We start from the raw sequence: 24,869 nt of genomic DNA, 5'->3' as shown, positions 1-24,869 counted from the left end.
TACAGAGGAATAAGCTATATTAGTCTTTGGCTACACAGAGTTATTGTAAGTAGGATGAACTCATGTTGGTTTAGGTTTTTTTTTCACTAGATTTGTTGACAGTAAGAAAAATACAGAATATGAACAAACGGTGATGAAGGTGACATACAGCAGCAGTTTATCCCTTAAATGACACACTTTGGAGACATGAGGATAAAGATCATTGTGTAGTTTGTAGATTTTTAATGAAAAACCTAAAACTGTACAGTTTTGGCCTGATCTTTGTTTTCGAGTCTATCCAGGGCAAATATCGAACCATCAAACGCTCCAATTTTCGCCACTCTGCCTTGTTTTGTCTAGATTTTCTTCAAGCCGAGTGTCATTGGAGAGTAAACTACGTGTATGCTTTCAGTCCTTTGTATTTTTTCCCTCCGCCTCCCTTTTCTCTCTCGCCGGATGTGTGTAAGAGAGCCAATGCACGCTTGTGTGTGTGTGTGTGTGTGTGTGTGTGTGTGTGTGCAAACGAACGTGTGCAGGCTTTGTTTTTCTTTTGAACATCCCTTTGATGTTGCTGTTTATTTATTTATTTCTCTTCCTGTGAAGGCCCTTTTCTCGGCGGTTAGGGCTACAGCGGATTGGGCGCGCGTTGCTCTGAGTGCCATCCATCAGCGAGGAACCTCTCTGATGGATGAACCAGTGACCCCGGCTGCCTATAGGACATCAACTTGAAGCTGGAGCTGCGCTGGGGGAGTTTTGTTTTTGAGGAGACGTAGTGTAACCGCCTCTGCTTCATCACCACCCTGTCTGCCATTATCAGTGTGCGTCACATGTAAAACAACTATTTCATCTCTGGCCAGGAGGTATTGTTTTACTTTGGTTTCCTGATGATAATGTAGCTTGTGTAGTTGTAGTGTGTACTTTTTGTGGCTGATTTGATACCTGCGTCTTCTCTGCTTAGTCTATGGGTTTCAACATGGGTGGTGTTATGGCTGAGGCCAGTCCAATGAACATTTGTAATCGAATCCAGATGGAAAAGACTAGGACTGACCATAATGCTTCATCGTGAAGTTCAAAGGTTCCCCAGACAGGCAAAATTAGAGCAGAAGGCACATTTTGGACATAAGAAAAATTCCTTCTCCAATTCTTCTCTCTGAATGTTGTTGAATCTGTCCATGGTGCTGAAACAACCTGGCTAGTGTCAAATGGGGGTGCATATCCCAACATGCAATGGATTTGTAGGCAGACTACTTGGACATATTGTAATACAGATTCTCTAATCAACCTAACTTGCATATGTTTTGTTATTCTACCATTTAATAAAGAGGCGAAGTCCCCCCTCTTCCAGTGGAAGATACCTTATTTTTTGGAAAGAAATATGTATGGTAGTGAATGGCGAGAGACAAATAAGTATTTGACCCCATTTGAAATGAAACATTAAATACACATGTGATGTTTATCAACTTAAAAGATAATTTCAAGTCAAACTAGATTCATACAGACTGTGAAACTACGTACTGAGAAAGACTACTCACCCCAAAGTCGCATAAGTGACGTCATGCTGAAGCTACGATGCCTGCTTATTTGAGCAATGAGTCTTGCTCCTTCTTTCACTTCCCAGTTAATAAAAAGACGCTGGAGGAAACACATCAGGTAAGATAATGTTACATGTGCTGTGGAACATAGCTAAGCTAACTAGCTAGGGAGCATGACGAGCAGCAAGCAAGGTGACATATATTGTGCGGGAGGAGATACGTAGTTCGCTGAGTGGTTTCACACAAAACTAAGCGTTACTACAACAAACCTAAGGTAAACTGTGACTTTCTTCACCAGCAAACATATCTTTTAAATAGGTGTAATTCATGGCTCAATTTGGGATCAAACAATTATTTGTATCTCACCCGTTCACTACTACACTACTAAGGTCCCATGGGGTCAAGCAGAAGGGGAGGGACTCCGCCTCTTTATGGTACTTTACACAGGTTTTTATTTTTTATTTAAGGGACTTTGATTATTGATGATGACCTTATAATCCTGTATAAACCTGATCTGCCATGCCACCAAAATGAATCATGGCTTGCCCACGATTAAGTAAGCTCAAGCTATTTAAAGTTTGCACAAGCAACAAATTGCATTGAGGCAAAAGCTAAATAAAGTTCAGAAAATAAAGGCTTCTCAATGGCAAAATGTAATCGGATGGCCTTGCAGATCATTTTCACTTCTACACATTTCTGACAAACCAACTATACTACAACCACACTTCGAGGACTTATATAAAGTGTGTGTGTTTAAAAACATAGACTTAACTTGACCGTCATGTCCAAGTTCAGATCCTTCCCTCCCTCTGTGTTGATTTCTTGTTCCTCGAAGCAAATCTTTAAGACCATGGCTTCCAGGTTCATGTTCAGCTAGTCTTTGACCACATGTCTAGCATTCCTTGGACGGTGTCTTCTCTGGTGGATAGCCATCATCCATCCGTCTATATGGAGTTAAACCTCTGACAGACACCTACTGAGACATCCTGACAGCTGAATTAAACTTGGGCCCAAGTGTGTCCTTTTGTCTCTACCCACAGAAGTGTGTCGACTGCGTGCATCCCTCATTATTTAAAAGGTCCAATGTGTAGGAATTTCTCCCATCTAGCGTTGAGATCATATATCGCAATCAACTCTCTCGTACTACAGCTACGGTAGCCTTCCCGCTTCAAAAAGCCGGTCTCTTGCTCTTTTCAGTATCCTTTTTCTTTTTCTGGGCGAAGAAGAAGACTCCTGTTCCTGAAATTTGGATTTTGAATACGTGTGGTCCTCCATGTTTCCTTCTTCAAACTTGCCGGGGCCGGGAAGCTACGATACCCATTAGCAGCATTAGCAGCTCCTGTGAGTTTATCATGTGACAGCGAAAACGCAAACAGCGGAGCAGTATGTCCTGTATGTCCCTTACCGGCTAACATATTTCAAGATGGTGCATGAATATAGAGCGTCTACCCCAGGTCATGCGAATGCAAATGTAAACTTTCAAGCCAAAAAGAATACTTGGAATTGATGGTGGTGGTAAATATTCATGAAGGACAAGTTTGTGAACGGGCAACACAGATTTGATAATGAACAACTAAACACGTTACACACTGGACCTTTAAGAACACTCTATGCATATATTTCCATTTCGCTTTACATTTATTGGTTTGCTTATTTATTATGCTGCTACTGTAAGAAGAATATTTTTTTTATATTTTAAAAGCCAAACTATTAAAGCAGTACAATGAACACTTGGAAAGGCCTGTGGACGTTTCACAGGCACAGCTCCATCTACTCAGCCATGGAATGTAAAGCCATTCAGTGCTATGTAAGGTACATATACTGTATAGCAGACTACTTATCATTAGATCACTGAAACTTGAACTCACATTCTCGCTGGTGCATTATCAGGGGCTGCCACCATTTTAATGCCTTTTAAGCTTTCCCTTCCCTGAATTCCAGTGGCCCCCTCGTACCTGGCAGACAGAGGACAGACCTATGCGTTTCCTCAGTGCAGCTGTCTTCAGGTGCTGTTAGAATAAAAAAATCATGTTGCGTTCACAGTTTTTTGGTAAACAGGTAATGTTTTCTTTGACACCTGAGTCAGTTCCTTTGGTAAATTCTTAAGAAACACACACAGTAACGGTATTGTTCAATAGCCTGGTTACAGCAGGAAGGGATGGCAGTCGATTAGAAGTTAAAGACCCAATGAAATGAAAACTTTACCTTCCTGAACAATAGTGAATCATTAACGATTTTAACAAAAACACATCTTCTTAAAGGTAACTTAACCTCAGTAGCATTTGAGGTATTGCTCAAGGACATTTAGACATGTGAACAGGAAGAGATGGGAATCAAACCACCTACCATACCAATGAAGTACAAGCAGCTCTATCTGCTGAGCCACAGCTGCCCTTGAACCGCTCATACATGACCAGTATAAAAGGAACAACAATCATCTGCCAACAACCCTGTGAATGTTCAACTAGTACGTGCAGCCCGGAGAAGCATGTGAGATTTGGATAAAAACTGCTAGACAATCAAAAAGGTTTTAAACAAACTCCTGGTTTAGCCAAATTTGGAATGGAAGAAAAAACAATGGCAAAAAGCATTACAAAAACTGTCTGTTGTAAAGATCTAACACAGTTTACAGACCGACATTCAAGGTCTAGGTGTGTACGTTAATGTGCACACAGTTTTACTGTACAATAAGGGATTACACCTATCGATTGTACTTACAAATAAAGTGGTTTAGATAATCTGACTAAACTGTTGCTTGTTAACCTGTCTGACATTTTATTGGTGTTTGTCGCAGTGTTCCCAGATCTCAGCAAAAACAATGGAAATAAGATTAAGGGAAAAAGTTACAAAAGTAAGACCCAAGTTGTAATCAACTGGATTTTTCTTTTAGAAAGTAAATACACCATTGTATGGGGCCACAAATAATCAACATTTTTAGGGTCATGCTTATAGATTTTCTACATTGTAATGCAGTTCTAAATACATCTAATATCAACAAAACCTTTTTCCAACTGTAACCTTAGTGAGAGCCAAACTAGCCCGACGCATCACAATGATTACTGGATCGCTTTAATTAATAAAAAAACTCTTTAATGACAAAGAAACTTTAGTACACAGCATCATTTTCACAGAGAAAATGTCACACGGTTACGTGAGGTTACCAGCAAAACAAGGCGCTTCCACTGTTAAAAAAAGTTCCACAGGATGGTTTCTTCAATAATTTATTTTAAATCAAACCAGTTACTTCTGCACAGCAATAAAAAATGACTAAAAAACTCAAAACCACAACTCTCATCCGGCCGGTCACATCAGGGATTTCCTTTCTTTGTCCTCCTTTTTCCTCCCCTGCACCTGTTTTGCATCCACCTTTAACAAGCACATCATTAGATCCTGTAGCCAATCGTGAGCTGCGGGGGGATGTGGTCCAGGCAATCACAGCTGCTTCTCATAATCCGAATTCCCAGTCCAACAAACAATTAAAAAAAACACAGCAAATCCACAAAACCATGCAAATAATAACTGTTAAAACATGCAACACATCTACTAATAAAACCAAATGAAATATACCCACACTGCTAAAACTCAAACGAGCAAGCAATTAACCAAAACATGCAACATTGGGAACAAAATGAAAAGCTGCCTAAAGTCACATTCTGACAAAAACATGTTGTTATGTGCAAATAAAGGTAACCCTTGTGATGATGTCTCAACACGGCTAAATGATGACATGCTTATCTAAAAGAGTATAGAAAGGGATACGGAGTAAGGATTCTACCTGACAGTGAGTCCAACATAATGAACATAATGGTGCATCCTGCACCAATAGCAATCCAAGGACACAGCACAATCACACAGCACTACACACTGATGGAGATGAGCGCTCTAGCTACTGATCTCCCTGCATTCTTTATGGAATTACAGGTATTCAAAATAAAATGTTCGTAGTTATACCATCTTCCGCTTTTACCTACCTTTCCATCCCATTGTATCGTATCGGAGAAAGACCACTGAATGAGAAAGCATTTTCACTTTAATAAGCAGTAGGAGTGTCCATTGAAAGGTACAAGATGTGTGCAACTATAAGATCATTCCTAAATTGCTAAAAGAGCTGTCCTTCAACCACTGCCATCAGCTCTGCTTACAAGATTACATTTAATTTCAATGGGTGCAAACAGTGGCTTGGTTGAATAAGCAGCTTGTCTTATAAAACTAATTAAATACATTTTTTTGTCCATTGGCATCATTTCTAAGGGCTGAACATTTCAAAAACATGTCACCCCTGCTGCTATTGTGTCCACATAGGGCTGACTACCTCCACAGGTTGTGTCCCCCAGTCATTGATAAAACCTCTCCAGATAGATCCAAGGTTGAAGATGTATAAGATGTACACAAACAATTGTTATTAACTGTATGGACTTGTATGGAGATGGAGATGAAAAACAGTACATGTTCCTACACCACAACCAAATCAGAAATAAATTGGCAACAAACAACTGTCAGCTATTTAGCCACGAAGTCTACATAAAAACTTTTCTTAAGAGACAAAGTAAAAGGTGTCTTTGTCTGCCAAAGAGTGTGTGACTTGGTTTGAATTGCTTCTGTTCTTGCAGTGGTTCAGTCTGATTTCACAATACCATTACACAAACAAAGAAAGAAAAGGCAAATCCTAAATAAATCCATGTGGTTTTAAAGCCTGGCCAAATATTTAATCAAGTGTTCAATCATTCTTAAAAGGCAGGTATGACAAACAGAACCTCTACCACTGGTAGTCATCAGTTCCGTATTTCATATCAGAGTATTACTGTTGTATTGTTGCTGTTATTTTTTAGGCAGAGTACCCATTTGAACTGACTCTGAATCAATTTCCTCTTACGTACTACTGAACTAATACTTTCTTATTTCTATAAAAGGATAGGATAAGAGTAGTGATGCATTTTAGGAGAATTATGTAAATTATGTATGAAAATATAAATCAAAGTAAAAACTGCCAGTCAAACACACAGACCTTTTCATTTTTAATGTTGTCACTGTAAACAACAGTCAGTGGTTTAACACAATGGAGTTTTTTGGGGGTTTTACTTTTTAAAGTGAAATATATTTATATCACTTTTGTGCACAGAGCCTGTATTTGCATACCTGTTTGTGAAGGAGTAACTGAAGAAAGCTGATTGCTGTCAATCTTCCGTACCTCCAAATGTGCAGAAAGAGTTGGTTTGATCAGTTTAGTTGTGTTTACCTTACACTACCACACTAGGCTTCATTGGCAAGAAGTCTGCTCTCTCTCCTACACAGATGAGGAAGTGTTCCCATTCTACCTTTATCTCTGTAAACACACCTAACTATGGTTTGAGGAAGGTAAATGCTCATTTACATTTGTTTCAGCTACAAGGAACAATACCTGCGTGCTTTGCTGTTGTTCTGTACCAACTCAGACACGGCAGAGGGAAGGTGATTGCATTATTTGGTTGCCAAAGACAAAGCACAAAGTCCTGTCAACCAGACTGCTGGGTGGTGTGCAGAATCTGCCTGGTGAAGGTCTCCGGACATTCAAACACCCCTTCCTCTCTCTCTCTCTAGGGGACTGTGTGAATTCAGCATTTTGATCCCAGAGTGTAATGGAGCGTCTCCTTGTCTGGAGAACCGCTGAGGGATTGAAGCGCGATCAATCACCCCTCTCTGGACTGTCCGGCCGTTTTACATGTGGCTGAGTCCAAGCTGCTCACTGGCGGGAACAATGAAGAAAGAAGGCGTGAAAAGTTTTCAGAACACTCGTGACATGCCCGTGTACGAGCCCAGTTGATGGTTTTCTGATCACATCAATGTAGCATGCATGACGTTCACTTTTACTTAAAGGAATATTTATTTTGTGCACCTTCAAGAAAAGAAGGAACACAAACAAGATTTTAGGGGCCGTTTGTGTTGGATTTGCACCAGAGAAAGAAATACTTGTTCTTCGCTTCAAATAACATAAAATCTGACAATCTGAAGCAGCCATTGCCCCATGAACGGTCCTCAGTTTGGTCAACCTTTGTGGTTCACTTTAACAAGCATGCCAACAGAAAAATTCATATGTTTTGAACCCCTCCTACGTCAAAGAAAGGCCTATAGGCCAAAAGTGTTGTCAGCATGTTTAACATAAAATGAGCGCATTAATACCTGGAGACTCAATTATATCAAATAGTTTGGTTGGCTTTATACAGGTTACGAGAAGCTGACGACTTTGAGGACCTCTAGCTAGAGAAAATACTGGCATTGGTAATAAATATAGATAACTGTATGGCATGGATTACTTGAAATTGTGTTTCACTCAAAACATTTTGTGTTTGTGATAATAAACACACAAATAGAATGTATGCTGTATGCAAATGTATTGATCATGTCTTTTGTGGATATTTAAAAAAATGATTAATCAACACAAAGGAATTCAAACCTAAAAAATAACTCGCACAGTTGTCACTGGGTTTTATGTATCTGGTGGATTGTGTTGTAGTGACTTGATTTAAGTGAATTTTTACAGTAAAGTAAAATTACAGACATGGTACAGCTCATAGGTTTAAAAAATCTTCCATCCTACATGGTACAGTGTTATGATTGCTATCATTCAGGTTCAATCCCACCTCTATGTCAACTCTTCACTCTTGGCCGGTAGATCCAGACGATTCTCTTTACCCATAATCCCCCTGCTGACTCCTTCCCCTTTCTCTCACCTGATTAGAATTTCTACCGTGGCCTCTGGGATTGGACGATTTCAACATATTTTATTTAACTGCTTTTGTAAGCCCTAATATTCAGCAGCTGTGATCTATGGCTGAATTACAATTTTCAGGGTCAAGGAGGGACTTGGCTGTGGATAAGGGGTGTGTACAACTGCTGTGCTGGTGTGTGTGTGTGTGTGTGTGTCTGTTGAGGGGCGGTGGAAAAAGGAAAAAACAGCGAGAAAAGGGGAAGGAAGAATCTACCGAGTTGTCTTTAAAAATGAATGAGAAAATGGGTAATCCCAGAGTCACAGCATGAAAAGAGGGAAAATCAATATGGCCTCTCAGTTCACTGGGGCCCTCACGAGTCCTTGAGATGAACAAAAAGTTGTGCATTTTCTTGCCACAGCCATACGTCTCAATAGAGAGGTGTGTGTTTTGTGTGTGAACGCCTAAGTGGGTGTGTGCGTACAGTAAGCCTGTCTGTTTTAGGAGATGCAGCTTTGTGTGTGCAAGGCTGTATGTGTAGCGAAGAGGCTGTGTGAAAGTTTGGTTCATAATTTGGAGCTTGAGTAAAATTATGTGAGTAAATGGGACTTGTATGTACCAAGGTTTTTCCATCTTCTAAACTGGTCAAAAGAGTCTGAGAAAACATCTGTCTTTTAATGAGAAACCAAGAAAGAAAAAACAGTACTGTGTGTGCGCGGCGAGCGCGTCACTATTCCGAGAGGACATCATACAGGTTCTGTAACCTTTGGACTCCCGATTCAATTGACCCCAGGCACCAGCCTGAAACAGGCCCCCTCGTAAGAATCCAATTCCACTTCCTGGCCTATGTGGAGAAAACTGGCCACCAAGCTCTGGGATTGGATGCCCTCTCATGAATATTTAATTGCCACCAACCATCTGAGGCGGCGGTTTTGTAGAGGGGGGTGGGGGGGGGTAGGTAACAGGCTGCTGGGGGTATTGGACAGGGTGCCCTTTTTTACCAGACAATGCAAACACACATTCCTGTCTCCCTCTCATCCAGCCACCCTTCCATCCACCTACATGTCTAGGAGCCAACAAGCAAGTGCACACCTTCTCCATCCATCCATCCATCCCCACCCTTCTCCTCTGTGCTGTCATGCTAAGCGATGCCCCCACCTCCCTCCCCTCCCCAGTTGATTAGCGAGCTCTTCAGTAGCCTGTCATGGCGGATGTGCTCCATCAAAGCTGATCGACTCCCCGTTTTTCCAGAAAGATGTCGCGGGTTATCAGCGCGCGCTCAGATCTCTGGCTACGAGAGGAGCGTGACTGGCAGGCCGTCTTTTGAAGACAGTGATTCCTCCACTGATGCCTCCCAGTTGGAAATTTAGAATCGTGTCTGCTAAGACACCATATGCAAAGTAAATTATTATACAGGGGCGAGCCCGAGTAAACCCTGCTCTCTCTGAACGTCCAGGCCACTGAGTGCCTCCCAGGCAACATCACCTCCTCCTGTGCTCATCCCCACTTTTCTTCTCATTTATCTCTTACTATTTGTCCACTTTTAAAATAGACAGCAACACAGGAAAAACTATACTGAACAAAACCAGTTACCAGCTACTTTTGCTTGAGGACAGGGGGGTCCATTTAACAAATGTGGCCAAAATATTCATAAATTTAACATTTTAAACCTCATAAATGATTATCTTTTAACATCTACTTTGGCACACTGTGTATTCATTTACATACAGTAAGATTTGTTTTAAAAGGGCAAAGGGCACACAAATACTGACTGAATTAAATAAATGAATGAAAGCAAAAGCTTCTGCTATAAAACAGCTCCATTTTCTCCAACTCCCCATTATCATGCAAATGACATTGCTGGTTACAACTGCATGTCTTTGTAGTGGTAAAGTGTTAATTTCAGTTCAAAGGCTGTGGCAGTATTCTACAGGGAGAGAGATGGAGGGTAAGATGGAGATGGAGGGGAGAGGAGGAGGGGGTGCTGAGTGGTTTAGCCTGGCTCAGCCTAGCTCTGACCCGGCTCTTTCTGTTTCTATTGTCTCCATGGCAAAACAGAATTAGAATTAGAGAGTTTTCTGCACAAAGCTAGGTGTACCCTCAAAATCAAAAAGAAGGCAACAGTGCTGTTATAGGTTTCAAAAGGTGAACTGGCTTTACTGTACCTCCTTACTTGCTCCCGAGGAGTCAGTCAGGTTACATCCCGAGCATTTTTTTGTCTGTTCAATGACAGCAAGCGGGGGCTAGAGGAGGGAAATGCAAGTTAGGAAACAACTTCTTGGTTAATGAGATTCAGAACTGTTTTAATGACCGATGTTAAACAACACAGACAAGAGATCACAAGTCATCTTTATAGTTTCAGCAACCGCTCAGAGTCTGTAGGACATGAAACGAACTGAAGATCCTGGTCGACGGGAAAAATGAGTCATACGGACATTACGGATGGACACAAACAGATAAAAGATAGTTGTGCGTACAGACAATTCAACATAGCCTTTTACACCAAGCCCTCCAGCTCAATCTCAACCACAGGGGGATACATCCACATGAACACAAACATCCACGTAGGCTATGTATGGCTGCAGCCCCTGTGACTTCCTCAAATAATGGGGGGGCATTGTCATTTTTTTTGCGAGCACAAACACCATTAAAATGGTCGATGGCGCTGATGGGGGCGACAAAGGACAGAGGAGAGAAAGAAAGCCATTCTGCTAGGACTGGTGGCGTGTACAAACGGAGAACATGGCTCCTCTTTTAACAGCCGTACACTAGAGCGTGTGTCTTTTTATCGGGGGGGGGGGGTCCACCATACGTGCAGCAGTGCATGTGCGCTTTTGTATGTGTGCTAAATCAAACAGTAAAAGATTCATTGTAGTTCTCAAACAGTGCCATTGTGGGTTTTTCTTGGGTGGCTGTTGTTGCAGGGCCTCCTTTAACACGTGTGCGTGTGTGTGTGTGTGTGATTGTATGTGGTGGGGGGGGTGGCAGCATCATGGACACTCCTGGAGATGAAGCGCCCACCCTCCCATCGTGATCCTACCACTGGAGCTGTTTATCCCGTTTAAGGCCCGCCCTTCGCCAGGGGACAGACAGCTCAAACAACGCTTGTCACAATCCCATGTCGTCTTAAACGGCTGACAAACGACAAACATCAGGCTTTTTGTAATGGTGGTGCATCACAGAGGTTCCTTGAGCAACCTTCATTTAAAAAAAATGACTTACTTTTATGTAAACCTAGAAAGGACCAGGGAGAACAGGAATGACTGGCTGAGCTGGGCACAAGAGATGTTAGCGAGACACACTGACGCAAGATGGAGGTGTAAAAGATAATTCCTCTGGAAAATAATTTCCGCTGATGATACAAGAGACCAAAACCGTTGTATATGTTCACTCGTGTTATCATTACCGTATCAAGCGAGGCACAGTGGAGCGAGGATCTGAATGTGATTCGAGTAGTAATGTTTCAGCTCTCACAGGACAGCCATGCTGAAGACGTGGTTGGTGTAGAAAATGAACAGGGACACCCAAAGACTCGATCCTCTCTCTGGCAAACAGAAGGCAGGGAGAGCTTCAAAATCACTTTTCAGACATCAAATAATTAATTGCTCTCCCCTCTTGCTCGCTTCCCCCCCGTTTCTCTCCTGGTGTCTGTATGGAAGACAGAGCTCCAGTCACTTAAGGAGGGTTAACACCCGTCTAAATTAAATATTAAAAGGTGTCTGTACCTGCTGCTATTGTTGCCCCTTGGAATAAGATATAACCTATTTTTGACAAGTTTTCATCCTCAGCCTTCTGCGGTGAGACGGCTGTCCGAAAACCAAATCAGCGAATGGGGGGGGGTGTGGTAGTGGGGGTGGGGGGGTAGTGATGAATAATCTAGTTCATATTCCAACGACACCCGCCGCTCAGAGGGAGAGAAAGAAAGGGATGAGGAGAGGGAGAGAGATGGACAGAGAAGGGGAAGATAAAAGCTGGGGGGGAAGCAAGGGATGAGTAAAGAGGAAAAAAGGAGAAAAAAAGAAGAAGAAAAAAAATGGAGTGGCATATGATAGCCAAAGTCTTCCAAGGTATCACATGACAGTGCTCGTGTTTAAATAATAAAACAGGACGGGGGCTCTAAACAAATCGTTATCTTCCCACCTCCATGCATCCTGCCTTCCCTCTGCCCCTCCCTCCATTTCCCCGCTTTTAAAAACTTGTTTTAATGCCATTTCTTAATGAACATAATAGCTCAGCGCTAATAATGAAAAGAAAATAAAAACATCTAAAAACGCGGAGGGGCCCCCGAGTTGTCGCCGGCGCTCAATTATTTCCTTGTCAAGTGGGTCTGTTTTTAATGAGGCCCTGTGGGACTGACGTCTGTCAGTCAGCCCTGACTTTTTGACACCATTACAACTTCAAATAGAAGCCGCCGCCACGCTGCCTTACACCGCTCACTCGCTAGCTACTGCTCCGCTCATCTGACAGGCTGGGAGGGAGGGAGGGAGGGAGGGGAGGACTGGGAGGAAGAGAAAAGGTGGCAGGAGAGGTAGAGAGAAGGGGGAAGCAAGAGGGGATGGGGAGGGAGAGAAAGACAGAAAGAGAGAGGAGGAGAAGAGAGCACATTGGCACGAAGGTAGGCTGCACATGCAGACACACACACACACACACACACACACACACACACACACACACACACACACACACACACACACACACACAAAGGGGTGAAAAAAAACAATCACTGAGGGTCATTACCAGATGAGGTTTGTCAAACTGCCAGGGATTTCACCCCCCCCCCCCACCCCCCTACCTCCATGCTACCTTGTTCACTTCCTTCCTTCTCCCTCCTCTTTGCTTCCTTCCTTTTTTCATTATTCCTGCACTTTAATGATAAGTCTTGGTGGGTCGGCCCCACATGGGACGGTCAGAGGCGCACTATTTTGTTGGCCATTAATTTGAGGCTTTGAAGCAGACGGCGGCGCTGCAGCTAGTGAGGGCCTGTGAAATGGTGGTTGTTGGGAGGTGTTCGGGGGCTCACCACCCCGACACCCCCGCATCTTCGAAAATGAAGACCGTGGCCCTGAAACAGAATAGTAAATGTCCTCGCTGGGAACCACCACACCGACCACAGGAGACCCATGCACACTCCAATACATGTATGTGTGTGTGTGTGTGTGTGTGTGTGTGTGTGTGTGTGTGTGTGTGTGTGTGTGTGTGTGTGCGGTGTGCACAGCTTTACCTTCATGTCGCTCGACATCTGAAAATTCTCCAAATATGCTCTTAAATTTAGATTTTCCAAGACCCCCTGAAGAATGGCTTTCCCCTCAAGAATTAAACAGCAGTAAACTCACACACGCGTTTTTTTTCTTCAATGTATCACATCATAAGTCAGCATACAGATAAACACAAAAACAAGGACTGCATCACAATCTTCAGAACTTGACAAGAAAAATATAGAACAAAAAGTGCCAGTTCTAAAACAAGTTAGATCCATTTATAAGAACAGAAGAAAGAAAACAACCTGTAAGACACAAAACTTGAAATCCACACATTTCAGTTGGTCCTGGTGTGCAGTCTGCATTTTATAGTCTAATCACTGAACACCCAAAAATCAAGAAAAGAAAACATGTGGTTAATTCTGAATACCTTTTAAGTTCATAAAATATACAGTTCTAACACAGAAACATTAATTGCATTTATAAATAAATAGTAACAGAATCACTTGTATTGAGAGCAAAACACTATACATGATGTAGATTTTAAATGTTAGTACATACAGCCTATAATTTCCCACAATGATAGATACATTAAAAAGTCTGCAGGAATGAGTTGTTAAAATCTGTGTTTGGGAGCTGCAGGGGAATTGTACCAAATGTGGATTTTAAAGCTAGTCATGATGTGTGAATAAACCGTTCTCTGCATTGTGTTTATGTATTGTATGTGCCAAGGTTGGGGTCAGTTCCCTTTTGCATTTTCAAAACATTAAAACAGTAGATATTTATGATATTTTCTTAATCTCAAAACTTTGTTGAAATGGTCATATATCCTTTCCTGAATGCAGTAATCGAAAAAAACAAACAAACCTTTCACCTTGATAGACTGAAGTTGAACTGACCTCAACCTTTTCATGTGCATTCTCTCTTTTCCAGGCTGTGCCACTCCGTCTATTTTGGGCTCTGCTGAGCTTTTTAAAGAAATGAGTGTGAACAGCATATATTATCTGAAGGCACTGTCCTCTGTGCTTCGTATGGCTACATGAAGACCATCTGAATCATTCAGTTACAGAAACTCATACATACTACAGCGTGTGTCTCTACTGTTGGTGTTAATAACAAACACAGTGTGGGCCCCCAATCCATGACCGTCACTCATGCACATGCGAACATACATATGTGCACTCTTATACCTGTCTTTGTCTCTGTTTCTCATGCATGCTCACACTCATCCTGAATAACACTTGACCCACCTCCATCATAAGGAAATAATAATCTACATATCTGAATCTGCTTTGAGTTACAAAAAAACAAAAAAAAACAGGCCTTGTTCCCTTTGGGACAGGATGGGCTGCAGAACCACGCTGAGGACAACACCATGGAAATATTAACTATCATAAAGACATTTCCCTCTACTTTTGTCCCTGGAGATGTGTGAGAGAGCCTGACAAAGCCTGAGAGAACAAAACTGAGACGAGAAAAGAAAGAAGAAGAAGAAAGAGAGAAAGGGAAGCGCAAAGTGGGAAGAAAAGGTAGAGAGGGATAAAAAGAAAGAGACAGCAAACAGGAAAAGAGAAAGATGGAGAAAAAAAAGCTCGCTGTCAGGCTTTGGAAACAGTGATTCATGGGGACCATTTGTCCTAATTACAGCAGAACAACGCTTTTGTCGCTATTAATCACACGTGTGTGTGTTTGTATTTGTGTCAGGGGAGGAGCGAGTGTGCGTGTATGTGTGTAGAGGGGAGATCAGTGGCCCCGCACATTGAAATAGATGGCCAGGATGATGGTGAGAAGGATGATGGCTCCGAGGATGAATACCAGGACACGATTCTGGATGATCCTGCAGAGAGAGAGACAGAGAGAGAGACAGAGACAGAGAGACAGAGACAGAGCAGAGAGAGAGAGAGAGAGAGACAGAGAGACAGAGAGAGAGAGAGATCAGGCAGGGTTCACAGAAGTCATATTGTGTTCTCCGAGAACACGTAAAACAGTCACATGTTTATGTGCAAACTAAATGACCAGCCATCAACTGGAGGCTTATCATGTTTAATAGCTACCATGAGGTCAGCATACATGGTATTTACTGGTATACAATCACTGGCATGGGAGTGTAAAACACACACACACAAAATATTTCCAAACTGCAACACTTTTGTGCAGCTGAAATGACAAATAATTTCTGACTCGCAAACACACTCGTAGCCTCTGTAAAAAGGTCATACCGACGTGTGCGCACGCACATGCACAAACACACACACAAAACAGAGCAAAACACTTATAAACAAGAATGACACACAAACACACGCACAAACCGGCACTAAAACTTTATTTGCACAATAAAGTGGAAGAAGTGGCTCAGTAGTCTCCTGGAGGTAATAAAATCACTGAATTACTGATGGAATTTGCCATAAAACGACTCACTCTTTTGCACATTGAAATTTTCCCACTGTGACCTAAGCAAACTTGACAAGAGGGGGGCTTTGAACCAAAAAAACACAAAGCTGGGAAAGGAGGGCTAGAGAGAGGGAGTGTGTGCTGGTGTGCAGAAGGGTTGCAGGCCTAAGCATCAAGAGTGTGAGCATCTCACGTGCGTGTTCCCTAAATTCTCCCGAGTTTGCATCACTACACGTGCACGGGCACCCACCCACACCCACACCCACACCCACCACCACCACCACCCCACCCACAACACACCCCAACCCCTCCGACTCATTGACAAATGAGAGAATTATCACATTTGCTGACATGTGGAGGGGTGGTGGAGAGGCCGAGGAGGGGGGCACTGTCCACTTCTCTAAGCAGGAGATGAATAGCCCATGCTGTGGCCATTTATCACTGGGGGGGGGGGGGCTGGCTGGCTGGTTGCTCAGTCACCCTGCTACCCTCTAAAGCCCAAGTCTGAGCTTGACACACCAGTCAAGCTCACAGCCTTCTCCAGTCCACCAGCTCGGACCTGCAGTAGCCTCAACACTTAGTTTAAAACCCACGGCTATGGAAGAAACGACAAAATAAGATATCACAGTACTGCTTTCATGCTTGTGTCTTTCTATTTCCTTTGTGTATGCTTTTTGCAACTCCCTTGAAAAAAGGACTCTCCAGCCACAAACAAAAATCCTGAAAACTATAACCAATCACTTGTGACACACCGTGAACAAGAAAAAGACACTTTTCACTGACGTACTATAAGGCTCTCACTGGATAACACCAGAGAGATCATTACAACTACCGTTTGTAAGTAGCACTGCTTTATAAGTAGACAGTTTATCCTTGAATAAATGCGTTACATTATCATGTTGGGTCATGCTGTATACAGTAAACCATGTCTTGTGCACACAGTTATGGTATATTTGTATATCCTGCTCATGTCTTAAGCACTGCTACGTTTTTTCACCCTAAGCAAAAAACAACAACAGAGTAATAAAAAGAAAAACCTGAAACTGCATATGTCATATGCCCACATGTCTATGTGTCGGTAAGAGTTGGAGCAGTAGTGGGATGCTAGGATGAGGCGGAGATGATTGGCTGAAGCCAGCTGGGGAGGAGATCCCACTGAAACACTAATCAAAGCATGCTTAGCAAGGCCACGTCTCCCCCTATTAATTGACATTCATTATTTACCATGATTATTTATCCCAGCCAAATACCCCAGAGGAGGTGCTTGTGTGTACACATGTGTGTGTATCAGTGTGTTGGGAGAATCCAGATCGCTTTGTGTTGTTTGTTAATTTTTCAGCTGGGGAAAAGAGGGGAAGGCGACTGGAGGCCCGGGGGCGGAAAAACGAACAGGAAGTTAGTTTTAGCCTCATGGATGAGGAGCCCGGGTGCTAGGAGAGAGAGGGGGTGGGGTGGGGGTGTTCAATTCTGTTAAAATGGCATTCATTAAAAGGAGTCTGATTTGGTGGCAAACAACGCTGAATAACTTCAAACGCTTAAATGTTCAAAGCAGTAAGGAATGTGACAGTGCTGTGATTTAAGGACTTTTTCTCAGGGGACAGACATTCTAAAAAATACTTACTTTGACCTTAACTGATTCTCTGTACACCAATCCTAACAAACCACATCTTGAAGTCTAATGTAAAGTAGCTGATCTTGTTTGCGGCAACTCAAACCCTTAAAAAGAAGTGTGATGCAAAATCTAGTACTGCCCAACTAAAAACTTTGAAGGTTAAATTCAATCTTCTCAAGCCACAACTCAAACTCTAAAGTAGCTGTGTGTGTGTTTGATCCACTGTGAGCAACAAAAGGATACTAAACCAGTAATCATAACTTCACTCTTTTCTAATGTTGCAATAATTTAAGTGAAACTACACAGCTACAAGATCTTGTAAAGGTTATGAACCAAAGGTCATGTTTGACCAGAGGAGATGTAGGCACGCACGCACGCACGCTAAGAAATAGAGCCTGTGACACTGCAGAGAGCCACAGTCTTTTTCTCTGACAGCTTGAGGAGCAGGGATATTAAAATCATCACTCTCCTTTAACCACCACACAGGTGAGAAGGCTGGAAAGTCACTACTTATGTTACATCATAGCTTGGACAGGAAATTAGTCTTTTTCTATTATAATCAGACAAAGTGATACAAATCAATACATGGTGTACAAAAAAAAAACAACCAATGAAGTTATTTTGTTCAATCGTATATTTAATCTTTTTTCCATTCCTCATAAAAACTGGTGTCTATAAGAAAGAAAATCCCAGGGGACAGATCATTTTCATAATCCTCTGGACAACTCATCTGCATGATGTCACTTGTAGATTTAATCTACAGATTTATGTTCCATATCTAGCAAAGGACCTTCTAAAGTAAAAGTCATTTTAGTTTCCGTTTAATTCCTCTGGCAACAGAAGCTGCTACAATAAAACTTACCTCACAAATACCTGCCCCCCTTGACACCCCCAAAAAAAAATTTGGGAGGTAGGAGAGTGAAGAACATGGTTTTCCTCTGCCGTATGGTTGATCCCATCCTGACACGTGGCCAGACAGAACAGAACTTATCAAACCGGATCCATCCTCCAGCTTTGACACTTGACATAGAGGTGGGGGGTGAGGTGTGCGTGTGTGTGTGTGTGTGTGTGTGTGTGTGTGTGTGTGTGTGTGTGTGTGTGTGGAGGGGAAGGTTTGGGGATGTGTGAGTGATGCACACAGCGCACGTCCAAGGATGCAGACGTACATGCTGACACACATACACGCACTCTGACAAACCAAGTTTGAGAAGGTTTACCTTTACCCCTCTCCCTCCCTACTATCGTACTATGATCCCCAAGTATTTTCTCTGTCTCACCCCACATTTGGGGGGAAAAAAACTACTCCTATGAAGAGACCGACAGTAACTGTAACTAAGACGCCAGCCGATAAAAGAACATGATACTGGTTGTTCTATTGGCTCCTGATGTTCCTTCATCGCAGGCAGCCAGTCAGCTAACACCTTACTAGATGGAAATACAGCATTAATGTTAGAAAAAGAGAGAGAGAGAGAGAGAGAGAGAGAGAGAGAGAAAGAATGTCGAAATGATGAATGCAAAGGTGAGCAAAAAAATAAAGCAAGCAGGAAGGACAGAAATGGACAATAAAACAGCTGAGAGTAAAAAACTAGAGAGAAAAAGAGTGGAGACAGAAATAGAGAGATGAGTGTGTGAGAGAGAGAGAGAGAGAGAGAGAGAGAGAGAGAGAGAGAGAGAGAGAGAGAGAGTCCGTTTACCCGCAGAGGCAGAGCTGGAGGAGAGGCTCCTCGGAGACAGATGAAAATAATGAGGACTTTTCTGTCAGGAAAGATTTACAAAATCGTACCAGTGTTATTAAAATTTAAAATCTCCCGTTTTTTTCCCCCTTTCCAACCCTCTTCCTCCCTCCCTCTCTTCCTTTCCCTGTTTTTTCCCTCCTCCTCCAGCAACACAGCCTTATTACCAGCTCTAATGAGCACAGGGATACACCTCAGCTGTGTGTGTGTGTGTGTGTGTGTGTGTGTGTGTGTGTGTGTGTGTGTCCAGTTCCCTAGCGCCAGCTCCATCAGTGCCCCAGATACCCCAGTCCCTTCAATGACACACTGAACACACAAGGGTGCGCACATAGATACACGTGTACACAGACACACGTGCACGCACACACATACACACGCATGCACGATCGCACGCACACACACACACACACACACACACAGCTTTTGATAGCTCTCAGAGGTGGCTGGACACGCACAGACACGCACACACATACACACGCATGCACGCATCGCACGCACACACACACACACACACACACACACACACACACAGCTTTTGATAGCTCTCAGAGGTGGCTGGACACGCACAGACACGCACACACACACGCACCTCTCAGACAGACAGATAACACCACCCCAAAACAAAAACAGGCAGACATAAGCAGATAGGCCCAACCCACCTTAAAAACACACACACACACACACACACACACACACACACACACACACACACACACACACACACACACACACACACACACACACACAGTCTCCACTAAGAACAAACTTAAGTTGCAGAGCTGCATCTCTCAGGCCCTCCCCTATCCCTCCTCTTTCCACTAGTAGACCAATAAAATAAAAATCAATGGCTGTCTGAGCCATTCTGGCTCTCCTCCCTCCAAACCCTGGGAATATCCAGCATGGGAGAGGAGAGGGGGAGAAGGGGGGAGGAGGGAGGGAAGGATCAATGTGTTCACAAATGATTTGAGTGATGGACATGGAGGTGGAACGCTGGTGGGGGTAAGCCCTAACTAATGCTTGTTATCACATACTAATACAAATAAATGTTTCATTGTAGAAACAAGCACGCACGCACGCACACGTACACACACACACACAGCTGGAGAAGGTCTTTAATTAAAAGCTGTTAGGTGTAATTATTTAGAGTCCCCAACATTATGTAATTCCCTATAGACAAACTATATTTAGGAACTGGCCCACACCTTAACACTCCCACGCTCACACTTCGGTCCGTTAGTGACCATGTACAATGATGCAATACTGTATTGATACATTTCCAACACAAATCACACAAATCATGTTTTCCCTTCCCGTTATCTATTTTTTATAAAGATACAGTCTGTGATCTAAATGTAAAGAACAAAGGTCAAGGTATTAATATAGTAAAACAGGCTTGTATTTAAATATATGATTTGCGGACGGCAAGTAACAATTATTTTCATTATCAATTAATCTTCTGATGAATCGTTTGCTCTACAAAATATCCCAAAATAGTGAAAAATGGCAAAAAAAAGAAAAATCATTAGTCACTAAGATCCCAGACGACGCCTTTAAATGGTTAGTTTTATCTGACCAACCATCATCTTTAAAAATTATATAAAACAGAGAAATTAGGAAAATTCTCACATTTGAAAACCTGGAAAGGTCAAATGTCTGGCAATTTCTACTGGGCAAAATTACTTGCTCGACTTGTCGCTGCAGCTCTAGTGCATAATTCAGTTTTTCATTAAAATCAATTATGTATGTAAATAAATCTCAAGTCTATAAAGTGCTTGGGGGCATTAAACAATGAAATGTTGTTGCAAACAGCTAACAACATTGGACAAATTGTTCTTACAATTTTTTTTCTTTTAACAAAATATGAAACTTATTTCCAAGTTGAAAAATACTTAGTTGAGTTTATTGATCCCTAAAAAAGACACAGGCCTTTCTTTGACCTGTATCGACAAAAAAAAAAAACTGAGAAAACTGACATAAAAGATGGACAGGTTTTTATTTGGAGGCTGTGGTCTAGGCAAGGTATTTCATGTCAGCCTGATTTTTTTTCTCTCTCTCTCTCTCTCTCTCTCTCTCTCTCTCTCTCTCTCTCTCTCTCTCTCTCTCTCTCTCTCTCTCTCTCTCTCTCTCACTTTACTTCCCCTCTTTCCACCAACTTGATACAGGAGAACAGCACCGGGGCTCTACAAGTTCATCCATTTTTTATTTGGCGGCTAACAACTGTGGCCAGCAGCAGCCTAGACTGGGACCCAGTTCTCTCTCAGAAAAGTGTTGCAAGGAGGAAGAGAACGAGGGAAGAAGAAGACAGAGAGAGGAGGGATGGAGAGAAGAAGGTAAAAAGTAGAAAATTCAGCATGGGAGGATAGTATATGCAAGAGTATGTGAGATAAAAAAATACAGTGAAGAAATGAGAGAAAATGAGATGGAGAGGGAAATGGAAAAGGGACAGAGTTGTGAAAGAAAAAGAGCCAATGGGTAACACTTTACTTGAAGGTATCTAAAGAGTGAAATGACCACATGACTGTGTCATGACACTGTCTTGACACATGAACCCTAATAATACACATGCCATTGGTTTTATGCATTTATGCATGGTTATTTATTGTGTGGCACTTTTTACTTTTTAAGCACTTTTAAACACAATATTACAAATTTTTAATGGTATGTGTATTTTTTAACCTCTTATGGAGATACCTTCAAGTAAAGTGTAACCAAACATTGCAACTGTGTCTGGAATTTTTAAGAACTTTTTTTGCCGGCAGCAATTTCCATAGCTGCTGCAACTTCTCCTCCTCATTCCGGTGTGATGTAGGTGGCTTTCTGAGCTCAATACATACACAGATAATTCCCCTGCCTGAACCCTCGCCCTCCTCTGCCATCCCTATCTATCTCTATCCTCATCTGTGTCCTCCTTTCGTCCCCTCTCTCGGACATTCGGTCCATTCATCGGGTGATATTGCTTATTTTTCACTCACCTTTTCTATCTTTTCTCGAATCCTGTTTCTACTTCTCTCACTCTTGCTGGAGGGGTGCGGTGATAGGAATTTAGTATATTTTTTATTTTATTTTTTTTTACTATGTTTACCCTGTGTGCTTGTCACGTCACCGGTTGATAGTCTACAGGAGCATGTCAACAGCCCGTATTTACTGTATTATTGTCAACGTAGGATGATGAACACAACCTTACTCAAGGCTTCTGTAATCACATGAGTTCATGTGTACTCACTATTATGGGATTCAATGCGTAGGAGCTCACAATTAGATGATCTGAATATTTGACTAATAAGGAATAATGACCCTTATAATTAGCTGGTTGTCACTGCAGTAACAAACGGTAATTGTACCAAGTCCAAAAACAAGTAGAAAGACAGGGCTTTTAATAGTGTTAAACAATGCACGGTGGAAAAAATAATTAAAGTGCTACAGGTATTCTGTATTGGATAATATTGTAGCTCTGAAATTATATTATGATATTCGAGGAAATGTTTAACTCATCAGGGAGGAAACCCATGCACACAAGGAGTAGGATTGTGTTATGTGATTCAAACTATAGTGGGTGATGAAGTTTCCTCTGTCATGGTCACTCTCAAGTTTGCCTGGGATGGAAAGGAAATCCAGATCCATTACTTGGTGAACAAACCAATTTGTGCTCAGTGTTGTGTTGCTTGGTTTGCTCACAGTATGTCTGGATTGCCACTACAACTACAACTATTCCTAAACCCTGATAACTTGACATTCCTCACAATTTCTACTTTCTGCTAAGAATTCCCAAAACGCACAATCCCCCTTGTACACATTCTGCGAGGGCCAGCTGTAGATCCGATTACTGGCCTCGTTGAAAATGGGCGTAACATTAGCCATTAAGGGCTGTAAGCCCCAAAACTATGATGTCCGTAATTTTTTTATTGTTTGTTCAGTATTGAAATCTCATTAAAGCACATAAATCATGTGTGCACAGTACTGCTCACTTTCAGTAAAGAAGAAAAAAGACAGAAGATGTAGAGCTGGGATGCTTAGGGAGCATAGGACACCTGAGGCAATGGTTAATGGCATCTGCATGCTTTGTTACTGGTACAACATAGTGACACAGATTGGGAGGAAAGAGACTGCTAATGCATCATACAGTGTTTGTTTTTTTTAAACTAATTATTGCACAGCTTTTTTTGAGCATAACTTTTCAAAGTGAGTGCTTTTATTGTTGTTACTTTCATGGAAAGACACTAAGATGTTTTTCTGTTATCGTTTGTGTTGGGTGAGCAGGGAGTAACACATCTGACAACTAACACCATCTCTACTGTTGTGAAATTTGACCTGACCTCTTCAAGCTTACTGATGAGATTTTTGGACTCGCAGTGTATAAAATAATCACAACACAAAAGACTTACATAAAGGACTTGTCACGACAGTTTCATTTCGAGCCTTAAACTGGGTTCCTCTCAAAACAAAACCATTCATCAGATAAATGCTTCCAACTCTTTGGGCCTAAAGAGACGTCTGTTTAGGATTCCACGACAAAGAAGCGATGAGGATATTAGTGTTTATGTCTGAGTCTTTTTTACTAACTGGTAAGGAAGCTCCTCCGCGTGGGGTTTGTTTGCCATTTTAAATCAACTCTCCAAATATTTGCTTCAAGTCCCGTGTGGTTTTAGTTCTGCATCCTGTGCGTGGATACAGATGATGTTGCAATATTGCCCACCAGCATGCGCACGCACGCACACACGCACTCTTCTTATACACATGTACAAAGAGCTTGCGCTCGCCAAGTCAAAATCCATCTTTGGCCTGCAAACATTCTTTCACATGTAAGTTGAAAAATAAAACATTTTCTATGACAAAGTTTGTTCACATGACCAGTCTCTCAAAAGTGTGCATCTGTGCCTGCATCCATGTTTAATGCACAAAAGAAAACATAATACTGGTTTACAGAACCATTACAAGTGACATAAGCAGACTGTTACATGACTATACACACAAGTCTGCATTAGCAGCCCACATACAATCAAAGTTACTTTAAAAGACTGTGGTAAACTATGTATTATAAGATGTTCTTTTTCATGGATGTTAAACCCATCCATAAAAAAGAAACAATGTCTCCCTTTCTTTTGTATTTTCCGTGCTGCTTATAAGAATCTGCATTTCAAATAATGATGCATTTGACAAATGTACGAGGAGTATAGAGAACTGAATGCTAGGTTGAGTCAAAATAAGGTCACTTAAAACACTTCTGAAAACACACAAATGTCACTGAGCGGTACAGATGGTGTCTTTACGACGGCCATTTTAGTATAGTGAAGGCACTAGGGTAATGTAATAGTTAGGTATGACAGCAATAGACTTCCATAATTAGTGAAATGGGGAATAAAGTGGAAGGCTGACCTCTCTTCATGTGGAGTTGTTAATTTAGTCTCAATCTGCCACAGATCAGATATCTAGGACAGCAGGAAGTCCGCCAGTAAAGAAAGCGACTAAAGCTGCTTTCCTGTGTTGGTCTCCAGAGGTTAAAGGTCACGTTTGTATGTCAGTGTGGACAGAATGCAGACTAACCAGGCCAGGGTTTCATATCAGGGCCACAGGTGAGCGAAGAGAAGAAGACATGAACTTGCCTTGAACTTGAACTCATGCCCGTCGGGCGACTCACACACCTTGCTCTGTCCTGCAGGTTATAGAAGGACTAAGTCAGCCAAAGGTCACAGTGTCAAACTACTGTACACGTGCGTGTGTGCAAGTGCAATTTTGCATGTGTG

The 24,869-nt window shown here is 42.1% G+C and overlaps 1 protein-coding gene across 5 annotated transcripts in view; it reads right to left on the bottom strand.

The window, feature by feature from the left end:
• Window positions 1-13,518: 13,518 nt before the first annotated feature.
• Window positions 13,519-24,869, bottom strand: part of vti1a (vesicle transport through interaction with t-SNAREs 1A) — a 124,271-nt gene continuing 112,920 nt past the window's right edge. For 4 of the 5 annotated variants that reach the window (XM_039787669.1, XM_039787670.1, XM_039787666.1 and 1 more), the window contains one exon: window positions 13,519-15,229. Coding sequence is in view for 3 of the 5 variants with exons in the window: in XM_039787666.1 (XP_039643600.1) it covers window positions 15,136-15,229 (94 nt within the window). In the remaining 2 variants the exon portion in view is untranslated. Of the gene's footprint in view, window positions 15,230-24,728; window positions 24,779-24,869 lie in introns of all 5 variants that reach the window. The other variant, XM_039787668.1, reaches the window with a different exon arrangement.

Source organism: Perca fluviatilis, chromosome 21 (assembly GCF_010015445.1).
Source record: "Perca fluviatilis chromosome 21, GENO_Pfluv_1.0, whole genome shotgun sequence".
NCBI classification, from domain to species: Eukaryota; Metazoa; Chordata; class Actinopteri; order Perciformes; family Percidae; genus Perca; species Perca fluviatilis.
Note: the sequence above shows the minus strand (reverse complement) of the source record. Positions and strands in the feature narration are given on the sequence as shown.